The sequence below is a fragment of the Argopecten irradians genome, chromosome 4 (genome assembly GCF_041381155.1).
Source record: "Argopecten irradians isolate NY chromosome 4, Ai_NY, whole genome shotgun sequence".
NCBI classification, from domain to species: Eukaryota; Metazoa; Mollusca; class Bivalvia; order Pectinida; family Pectinidae; genus Argopecten; species Argopecten irradians.
Window position 1 is genome coordinate 37063769 of NC_091137.1, and position 12285 is coordinate 37076053.

Genomic DNA, 12285 nt, shown 5'->3' on the forward strand with positions numbered 1-12285 from the left:
CATTCTGATGTATCAGAGTTACTTCCCTTTATTTCACTTTGTCAGTATTGATGGAGTGAAAGGAAGGGAAATAACTCTTGATAAATTAGACTGATGTTTGATAAGCAATGCAATGGACACTTTGATAGCTGCTCAAATCATAAAACGTGAGTTGTCCGACATCTAGATCAACTACCTATATACTAGGTAAACTAATAAATATATAGTACAGGTAACATATACTTAGATCAATTAACTATACTGGTAAACTAATAAATATATAGTACAGGTAACATATACTTAGATCAATTAACTATACAGGTAAACTAATAAATATATTAACTATACAGGTAAACTAATAAATATATTGTAAAGGTAACATATACTTAGATCAATTAACTATACAGGTAAACTAATAAATATATAGTACAGGTAACATATACTTAGATCAATTAACTATACAGGTAACTATAATAAATATGTAAATTCTTTTAAAGATACATGTATCAATTATTAACAACACATGTCTAAATACTGCACAATTACAAAACAAAATGAACCTCCATATCAATGTGACTCTGAAATATCCCCTTATATGTAACCCTGGTGAATACTAGCCGCAATATACTTCTTAGCTAGAGAAAACTCTTTAGCTCAATCAGTGTAAGACTAGGAACCAGAGGTCGTAAGTTTGATTCCTAGCAGAAGTAGTTACATTTAAATTGATATCAATGCTACCAGTTAACCCTCTGAATCCCAGAGTCTAAACTCCACTATGCTCGATTTGTACCGTAGGCTGATAAACGCGGGTAACCGACGATCCTACAGGTTATGACATGGTGGCATCCATGTAGGGACTCAGGATTAATTTTCATTGATACATGCAAAATAATTGTTGCAACCTCTTAAAACTTGAGGATGATGGAATAATTCAAAATACATTACTATTATATATATATGTATATCAAATGACTTAGTTTAATGAATAAAATTTTGATAGGTATAATGAAAATATACTTAATTCTAATAGAAATTCATTCACTAAAAATCAAACATTTAAACTAATTATATTATGCAGGTTTTTGACAATTAAGTACATTGTATATTCAACTGAAACAATACATGAACAAATCTATACATTTGTACATTTGATGATTTTGACATTGTGGCATATAAGCGACATTGTGGACTGTGTTGATAACACTAATGAATTACAACATCTTCATAAAAAATGTAAAATTTATACCTCGATATTAACCAAAAAAATTAATTTAACAAGAATATTTATTTTGATAGGATTATTTATACAAATTGTATCTATATTAAGAATAATTTAAATGTTTTTCACAAAACCTTTAAACAATTCATACATAAATATCTGAAAAGAATTACTTAATAATCCTTCTTTGAGATTCAGATACTGGTGTAGAAGCTACCGGTAGTAACATTTCCATTTTTGTCATGGACGTTTAAATTCGAAATAAGGATATCACACAAACTTTAATTCTGATGAGCGGGTTATACTTTCCTTTTCTCAAAATATTTCAAAACCAGACAAAATCGCGAGATCATTTCTAACATTTTGATCTATCAGAGCTACGTCCATTTGTTTCTACTGACACAGTGGAATAAAGGGAAGTAACTCTGACACATCTAAATGGTTACTAATGGAAAATTTCCTTTACACAATGAAATGAAAATCAGTTATCTGCCTATAGTGGAAAGGTATATCATGTTATGGGTAAGAAATTAATTCCTAAATACTTTCAGCATACATGTACATCAAAATGTTCAGTTTATTTAAAGTGAACAGTCCGGCAAGGATGGCTAAAGTAAAAATGGTGTGAACGTATCCAGTATAATTTCTTATGAAATAGAAAAATAAAATCTCTCATCAAAATCTGTCTCTGTACAAAGAAATTTATTTAAACTATAGCAATCCTAAAACGTCCTCCCGGCTGACTATGTCCGTGGTTACATTTCCACGCAGCCTCGCTTTCAATGCTTTCAACTTTCTTTATTTCAATGGTCAGAACTGGGAAACGTAAGCAGAACTTGACCGTCGTATTAATATGTGAGAACTTTTGGAAGGCCAATGAACGCATTTAGACTGGTTTTCTTTGCCGGACTATTCACTTTAATGCATTGAATACAAATTTTATAATGTTTAATTTCAATGTCTCTTGTTTTTTTAGATCATTTCAATGACAAGTGAAAAACCTTGGAATATGTGATCTTAGATCCACGTGGTGCATATATGTATAAGAAAACTTGGAATGGTTCAGTTTGGCTGATATGGCACATTCCATTAACACAATCACCCCTGAAGACTGCAGTTGAACTGTTTCATTTCAAATGTTGGAACAGTTCAGTATGAAACTTAAGGGTGAATGAGCTAAAAATACAATAAATTTTGCTGGTACAATCGGTAGGAATCTGACAGAGGAACAAACTCCTTGTTAATGGTTTGTTCCAAATACTCTGAGTCAGACTTTTAATCAATATCATTATCGTTTATTCAGAAAGAGTTAGGGACCATGCAAATGGATGGTTGTAATCTTTCACCATTGTTCCATATTGAACAATTATGTTCAAAGAATCAGTTTCAGAACTTCCCCTTGTAGAAATATGTCACAAATCTCTACGTCAGTGAATTTCATACCAAACTATTAAGGCATGTCTTTTTGATTCACTTACAGTTCCACCACATAAATACAAATAAGGCATCGTAATTTTCTCGTCTGTAGTTGGTTCTAAATTGTTAGAAGTCTGGTTTTCAGAGGTCTGAGTGGTGAGGAAGTTTTGTATTTGATTCTGTCACTAGCAGTTCTATGTGGTCCGCCTGTTTGTTTTTGAAAGCTTCGGCGATCGTCCGAGCGGCTCCAATATGTGCCATGCCAGATAAAGACTGACCATTCACCTCCAGGATTATCTGTCCAGGCTTCAAGCGTCCAGACTCGTAAGCTGACCCTCCTGGCTAAAATGCAGAGATCAAACATCAAAGATCTATGTAAAGTTGCTGATGGAAATCAATTTGAGTTATATATCTTCCTTTATCACTACCTGTATTTACTGCAAACAATCTATGATCAGTTTAGCTAAATTTCTTTAAGACACGCACAGAATACAATTACAGAATACATAATTCCATTATTCAAAGTATAAAATCTACAAAGTTGAAATCCAATATTTAAAATATAATTGTCAAGCAACTATAGATTACTTGTTTGGTACATGTAGCTAAAGTGTATATTCCTTTGCATATTACAGAGTAATCTCCCTTGTGATATTGATTGTGACGTCATTAGTTTTTAGCAAAACTTTTTTTCCTTGAAAAATATGATGTTACGCTCGCAAACACATGACATCACAATAGATACATACCTGCAAGGTCAGACAGCTCTTTGATATGTAAAGATGGAATAGTATAGCTTTGTTGTGTGTGAGTGCATGGCCGTGGGTCAGTTCTAATGACAATTAAAGTCACATGGGTCAATATTCTAAATCCTTCTGATTTTCTCAAGAACTAAAGCACAGCAATAGAGGCCTTATAAACCTTTTTTATATAAATATGATGATAAATGTCGACTTACCTGTACATTAATGACTTTAGGGAGGGGTTGTTTAGTGTTGGCCCCTCCCTCTATAGCCAGTCCCAGTGTAGGTTTGGTTTTGTGGATGGTGACAACTTCCAGAGGAATATCCCCATACTTCTCTCTGGCAGCAGCGATCAGCACAGCTTCCTGTGGAGTATAAAATAGAGCATTGATAACGATCAGTTATATCAGCCCAGCTTCCTGTAGAGTATAAAATACAGCATTGATATTGATTAGCAATCAGCACAGATTCCTGTGAGTATAAAATACAGCATTGATATTGATCAGCAATCAGCACAGATTCCTGTGAGTATAAAATACAGCATTGATATTGATCAGCAATCAGCACAGATTCCTGTGAGTATAAAATACAGCATTGATATTGATCAGCAATCAGCACAGATTCCTGTGAGTATAAAATACAGCATTGATATTGATCAGCAATCAGCACAGATTCCTGTGGAGTATAAAATACAGGGTTACATAAAATACACTAAATAGTGGTTATCATGCCTCTTCTATTTTAAAGAAAAAAAGAAGGAAGGAATGAAAAGGAAAGAAAGAAAGATAGATAGAAAGAAAAAAGAAAAAAAGAAAGAAAGAAAGAAAGAAAGAAAGAAAGAAAGAAAGAAAGAAAGAAAGAAAGAAAGAAAGAAAAAGATGGAAAAGAAAGAGAAAAAGGAAGGAAGAGTATATCTAAAAATCAAATTCAAATACAAAAGTACAGTATTCCAAACACCTTTTTTTCCCGTTCCAGAATCGCCATTTCCACTGTGGTATAGACCTGTGGTCTCGGAATACGAAGTGGTACAATATTAAGTAAATTATCCATGGTTGTGTTAAAGCTGCTGTAGTATCGTGTACTGAGGAACATAACAGTGGCAGAAATTACAACCTCACACTCGGAAATCAGAAAACAGTTCCAGATCCAACATATCAGACTTCCCTCTCAAAGATTCTTCGTTGCTTCAGTCAATAGAATAGTTTAAGAGTCGAGTTTTGAAAATGATATCATTATAGGCAACCACTAGAAGAATCATTAAAGACAACAGAAATCAGTTTTATGGAGACAATAAATGTCTGCTACCATATCCTGTATAATAGCTTAGAGGATTCGACAGTTTTCAGACTAATTATATTATATTAAGATCTTATTTAGTACAGTAAAACTAGTCATAGAAGACAAACATTTTGCAGACCTATTAAATTCATCCTCTTTCATCACCACACGGAGCTAATACTGATTAAAAAAAAGCCCAGCTGACTGTCAGGGCGTTGACATCAATATATATGACACATGATATGGTATTCCATGGTGATCTGAGAATATCATTAGGAAATACAATACTGTCTAATTAGCATGAACTTCTGTTCTGGTTACACTGATAAGAGGTGGCTAATTAGCACACTGAAGCATATTGGCTGGCAGATTTAATTAATGGTCATTCCTGGAGGATCAAATACATGTTTTCCATGCTGACATTATGGCCAAGTATTGGGTGTGGTTCTGTGACACAGGCTTAGTTCAGGTATTGCCGTAATTCACTGGCATCTAAGATATTGACATATTTGGAATGATGAAATTAAAAGTGATGAACCTAAATGCAGAAATCCAAAAACAAAATTCATACAGCAAATGTTATAATTAACTTATGATGCATGCCTTAATTATTTTATCTACAGACGTATAGGTACATGTATACAATTTGAATAAATATCACAACTTGCTTTAATAACTATATTTGTAGACTTTCATACCGTGATACATGTACTGATCATGAACAGGTTTTCAGGATTCAGATTGAAGTTTAACATTGTACACCTTATTTACTATAAATATGGATATATCAGTGAGTGGTTGATTTTGGTTATTTGCCAGTTAAAACATTTTCTAACGTTGTTTTTCTCATGATAATTATGCCAGTTACAAATTTACAATATATTTTCATATCTATACAAAATATTTTGTGTTTTTACGCTAAAAAGGCCTAAACTCATGTAATTGTAACTACTTAGCATAAATTTCATCCTTGTATATATTTCAGGTTTGCAGTATTTCAGTGAGTTCCATGTTTTTTTCTTTTCTCTTTTTTATATTTCAAAGTCATACATGTAACATTCCCTCACAGTTCTTCATTATTATATTGCCTAGCATTGCGCTATTATCTTTCATGGTTTCAATATTTACTCTTTAAAGATGCTCCACCGCTGACAAACGGTATTTTTTCACTATCAAAAACAGGAGCAGACGATTTAGTATTTTTCTTCAGTTACAAAAGCTTACTTTACACCATTACCACCATTGAAAAGTTTGAGCATCTAATTTTACTTCAAGTTAAAAATATTAAAAATAATTAATTGCATCCCAAACAAACTCCGTGGCACTATATCCTATATGGAATGATTTACTGAATGTGCATGCACCAAAGGCAATAACTTATTTTATATAATTTTTTATGTTAATTAGACAATTAAACACCAATTATTGTTCAAACGATGAATATATCATTTATGCTCTGCCGGCGGTGGAGCATCTTTAATCTAAAAACATTTTCAGTGTTGTTAATAATTCTCTCTTACTAGAAGACAATATATACAGATGTTTTCATCCAAATTTATCTGCATTTCAACAATAGCATATATTCACGACTACATGATTAGTAACCAAATTAAATATGAAAGTTTTATGTAAATACATATCAGCTCAAAATGTGACAAATATAACTTAAATGCCCAATAAATAACTGTGTATTAAAATTCTAAAATGATCAGTATGTACAATTACTTGCCATTAAACTGCAAATTCGCATCTAGTTATAGAACAATATTGGCAAAATGAGTTTCATTTTATGTAATTTGCAAGACAATGACTTATGATATTTCAAATTTGTAGTAAACCTTTTGAATAATTCTCATATTTCTTCAGTGTGACAATTAAAACTTAAAATGAATAACATTTCATATAGGTATATATATATAAGGAATGCTATGTAATTGAATCTGGACTATGTTAAACCCTTACAGGTACCGTATTTCACCGCAAATAAGATCCCCCTCCCAGAGAAGAAATAAAGGTCAAAAGTGGTGGGGGGTCTTATTTGCTGACAACCCGCCTGATAACATCGATCTATGAGGTCGCCATCTTGGATTTTTTTAATGTCCTGTCATTGTTGTAACAGTCATATGACAGATGGGTAATAGCAAGATGTTCAAGTATTTATAATAATAATGAAGACGTATGGGTAAAATGAAATCAAATGTCATGATCAATTAAAATATAAACAATACTAGGGCAGTTGTAACGTAAGTCTGAAAGAGAAACCCACATTTTTGCAAGAGTCACGCGGTAATAACTACATTAAAACATCGTAGCAAGTATTTTTGTATCCAGAGTAAAATACGAAACTTTGCGGCTAATCATATTATACTGACTGCATAAAAAAACCATGGCGGCCGAAAAGTAAGGCATGGTTTCTCCAACTGATCGTGAACTACAGGTACATTACGTTCACAAATAAACATATTTGAAACTGTAAATGCCTTAAGTAGATGTTTTAGGTAATGATTGTATTTTTGAGTTAGAATCCACGACTGCAGAAACGATCTGCATCAATGACGAATATCTTTGCTGATTCTTGTAAAAAATGACAAGCCGTACGAACACTAAAACGTGTTTACCATGCCGATATGAAGTGTTCATGGAAACATATATTGGCGTATTTTGTTGAAAATAACCTCCAATTAAATATGAGCACTGTCCACAATTCTTACTTATTGATAATTAAATTAATTCACATGTGAATTAACTTGAATTAAATGACGAAAATAACAAGCACACAAACAGTTGTTTACTACTTGATTTTTCTATGCCGATAAAACAAATAAAAAGAAGTTCCGATACAAAGTCATTTTGGTGATATTTTTAATTACTCCATTGCTAAAATCTATCATCCAGTAAACTGAAAAATAGGTGGGGGTCTTATTTTGCAGACATCCCCCCTAAGTCTGAAAATGTGTCAAAATAGGTGGGGGGTCTTATTTGCGGGAGGGGTCTTATTTGCGGTCAAATACGGTATCATTTAGAAATTAATACAAGGCAGACAGATAATAGATAGAGTTTGTTTCCATGGCAACAGGTAGGTGTAAAATGATACTGTATGCTATTGTAAGTGTCATCTGCTGTGGGTATAGGGTTTATATTACAAGATCTGTATTATCATATACATACATGAAGATCAATACCACTGAACAATAGATGCATGTAGAGCGTGGATTTCTAGTGTCATATAATATATAGTATCAGAATTGATAGATAAACATGATCCAAGTACGACACAACAAATGAAAGTCGGTTTATAGGTAATACATGTACTGTTGGGAATATTAGCAATAACAATTTATAGGAATACACACTTAATTGATGTAACTACTGTATAGTGCTTTATTTTCAAAGATCAATATTTCACGGTTTCTAGCGATGGAAGATATTCATGGTCCACTTATTCATATGATTCTTTGAACTATTGTTTTTATGTTAATAAATGAATTTCTGAATATTTCCTTGTTATTTAGAAACTATTCACAGCTACAGTCATTTAAGGATGACCTATCTTGTATGCAACATGTTACACGTGTGAAATATGTATTTGGTATGTTTTGGAGGCTGCAGTATATTCCTGTTGTGTCTCCTTGCAATAGTGGAAACTTTTGACCCTTTTTCAAATGCTACCTCGCTGAGACATGCTGCAAAAGATACCGAGGGAGGATAAATAAGCTACCATATATTAATGGGTCTGAATTTTAAATGGCTTTAAAGGAGGAGTGTCAATTTGGTCCCACTAGAGTCCATGACCAATAAGCATTATTTTTTGTTTACAGATACCCGGTGGTTAGTACATCATGATATGACCAATGATTAAGGTCAGGTTGGAATCCCTTGTCAGTTATGTGGGGTTAAGCAGGGAGGACTATTTTCTGTTTTGTCCAATTTTGCTGGAACAAAATTTCTGAATGATATTTCATGAATTATAATGCATTGATATTTTAAGAACAAAACATATTTGAAAATATAACTTTAGATAAAAAAAAATAGGTCACAGTAACCTAATTTTGTGAAATATCGATTTTGCAAGAATAAACCTCATCTGGTACCATGATATACCAGGAAAAAAAATGATATATATCATATATATTGCAGTGAGCAATATATTTGAATATTGTAAAGTTAGGCAAAGAATAATATGGATTAATGGATGGTATGGGGTTGGGCAGGGGGAGCAGGTGAGGGGTGGGTTGTTATTTTTTTTCTTCTTTTTTTTTCTAATTCTTTTTTTGTTTTAAAACTTTAAAACACAAATACATTGATTGTTTATGCTCAGAAGTAAAATAAAATGGTTCAAATATTACTATTTTTCTGCAATGAATCACATTTGAGAGAATGTAGATATACATATATACAATGCACATTTGAAACATTTACAGAATCATTTTTGCACTATAAAAGAAAATTTAAAGCAGTTTTTGAGTAAGTTTATAACCCTCTGATTAAAAACAACAACATAAATAGGTATTTTAAAATTCTAAAAATAAAACTCCCCCTCCCTGCTCCCCCTCCCCAATCCCATTCCTTCCATAATATTATTTCCTTAAGCTTATAATATTCAAACATATTGCTCTATGAGTATAATAATGCAATATAATATGATATAACATTTTTTAAGGTATATTGTGGCACTTAATTCTTTCAAAATTATCATTTTGTAAAAGTAGGTCACAGTGATCTGTTTTTTAACATCAAGTTATATTTATCAATATGTTTTATTTTCAACATATCAATGCATTCTGATTCATAAAAAATCATTCAAAAATATCATTTTATTCCAGCAAAACTGGACAAAACAGAATTTGACCTCCCTGTTTAACCCCACATAACTGACAAGGGACTTTGCCCTGACCTTAATCATTGGTCATACCATGATGTCCTAACCCCTGGGTATCTGTAAACAAAAAATAATGCTTATCTGTCATGGCCACCACAGGGTCCAAATTCACACTCCTCCTTTCATTTTCAATTGAATTTAAATGCAATCTTTTAAATAAACAAGGGCCCAATGACCACTGTGACCTTGAATGAAGGTCAAGGTCATTCTTTTGAACAAATTTGGTAGCCCTTGATCCCAGCATGCTACAGGCCCAATATCAGGTCCCTATGCCTTTTGGTTTTTAAGAAGAAGTCTTTTAAAGAATTTAGCCTATTTGACCACTGTGACCTTAAATGAAAGTCAAGGTCATTCATTTGATCAAACTTTGTAGCACTTTATCCCAACATGTCACATGCCCAATATCAGGTATCTAACCCTCTTGGTTATTAAGAAGAAGTTGTTTAAAGATTTTAGCCTATCTGACCCCTCTGACCTTGAATGAAGGTCAAGGTAATTCATTCGAACAACCTTGGTAGCCCTTGATTCCAGCATGGCACATGCCCAATATCAGGTCTCTAGCCCTCTTGGTTATTAAGAAGAAGTTGTTTAAAGATTTTAGCCTATCTGACCCCTTTGACCTTGAATGAAGGTCAAGGTCATTCATTCGAACAACCTTGGTAGCCCTTGATTCCAGCATGGCACATGCCCAATATCAGGTCTCTAGCCCTCTTGGTTATTAAGGAGAAGTCGTTTAAAGATTTAAGTCTATTTGGCCCCTGTGACCTTGAATGAAGGTCAAGGTCATTTATTTGAACAAACTTGGTAGCCCTTGATCCCAGCATGCTACAGGCCCAATATTAGGTCCCTAGGCCTCTTGGTTATTAAGAAGAAATTGTTTAAAGATTTTAGCCTTTTTGACCCCTGTGACCTTGAATGAAGGTCAAGGTCAAAGTCATTTATTTGAACAAACTTGGTAGCCCTTGATTCCAGCATGCCTCAGGCCCAATATCAGGTCCCTAGGCTGTTTGGTTATTAAGAAGTCGTTTAAAGATTTAAGCCTTTTTGACCCCTATGACCTTGAATGAAGGTCAAGGTCATTCATTAGAACAAACTTGGTAGCCCTTGATCCCAGCATGCCACAGGCCCCATATCAGGTCCCTAGGCTGTTTGGTTATTAAAAAGAAGTCGTTTAAATTTTTTAGCCTTTTTGACCCCTGTGACCTTGAATGAAGGTCAAGGTCATTCATTTGAACAAACTTGGTAGCCTCTATCCCAGTATGTCACAGGCCTAATATCAGGTTCCTAGGCCTCTTGGTTATTTAGAAGAAGTCTGATAAAGATTTTCACCTATTTGACCCCTGTGACCTTAAATGAAGGTCAAGGTCATTCATTTGAACAAACTTGGTAGCTCTTCATCCCTTCATGCTATAAGTCAAATTTCAGGACTCTAGATCTCCAATTTTTGGAGAAGAAGTTGTGTAAATGGAAAAGTTGACGCCGGACGGATGGCCGGACAGCCGGACGACGGACACTGCATCATAGCATAAGCTCACTTGCCCTTTGGGCAGATGAGCTAAAAAAAAATCAAGAAATATAAATACTGAAATATTATTACCTCATTAAAGTGGTTCACCATCATCTCAAATTCTTGAGCCCAAGGTCGTTCATGTCGATCCAAGGTCGATGAAGCAGATCTGGCAGATAAGGCGTCGTCAATATCTATTGGGTTGTCAGCTGATATTGTCACTCTATCAATGGAAAGTTGACATTTTTTGACAAATAGATCAAGCAAAATTGAAATAATTTTGAAAGCCCTTCAATCATATTACCATCAATCATATTACCATCAGTCTCTTACACACACAAGGAGCTAGGTCAAGGTTATCAATTACATAAATTTTTAAATTGCATCAATATGATTCAAGACCAATCAATATCTGGATGTTGGGGTTCATGGCTAAAGAGAATAAACTGGTTATAACTTAAGATTGAGAAGAGTTTTTGTTTGATTTTGATTGCATTTTGTTTCACAACAAGGGTAATTTAAGGACAACATAAGTTTGGAGGTGTAGGAAAGCCAGAGTACCTGGTGAAAAACAACTGCATAGAAGACCATGTGGCAACTGTCCTACATGGGATTCAAACTCACAACTATAGGTGGGGCGCTTGTGATAATATGTCAGGACATCTGAACCAGTGATTGAGATGCAGAAGAAGCTGAACTATTTATTTGTAACAGCATAATGGCCTTTCAGATGAATGAATTTGAAGTCATTTGCCATATAATCCTTTAGAAATCAAAGGGAAAATGTTAAGTTAAAGAAAATCTTTCCAGTACAAAGTCTAAGGAAATAGTAAAATAGATTAGAAATTGTAATCTAGAGGTAGATAAACAAATGATAGATGAATTTGCACTAAACCATTTTCATTTTTATAGAAATTCATTTGAATCAAATAAAATCAATCCGGACATGCCAGGTATGTTCCCGTATAGACTACAGGAAGGTTTCACAAAACAGAACCAAAAAGTGTAATTAGCAAAAACAATCACAGATTGAAATGTTACCATTCATCAACAGTGTATTCTACAGGTATATAGAAAGTCAGGAATGTGAAGGTCATGTTGCGCCATCAAAAATGAGTAAATAAGTAACTTCTGGTTTTTTTTTTTTTACAAAAGAATACACATGTTTAAAGTACCTTTTGGAAGGGAGGAAAAGCAAGTACAAAAAAAAAAAATAAAAATAAAAATAGAATAAATAAAAGTAACCAAAAAGTAAAGATTCAAC

The 12285-nt window shown here is 33.4% G+C and overlaps 1 protein-coding gene across 2 annotated transcripts in view; it reads right to left on the reverse strand.

Annotated features, from left to right (window-relative positions):
- Positions 1-314: 314 nt before the first annotated feature.
- The window catches only part of LOC138321533 (whirlin-like), a 38164-nt gene continuing 26193 nt past the window's right edge, over positions 315-12285 (reverse strand). For both annotated transcript variants that reach the window (XM_069265282.1, XM_069265281.1), the window contains 3 exons: positions 11112-11244; positions 3573-3722; positions 315-2956 (listed from right to left, as the gene is read on the reverse strand). In XM_069265282.1, coding sequence (XP_069121383.1) covers positions 2756-2956; positions 3573-3722; positions 11112-11244 — 484 coding nt within the window. In that variant the 3' untranslated portion in view covers positions 315-2755. The remainder of the gene's footprint in view (positions 2957-3572; positions 3723-11111; positions 11245-12285) is intronic.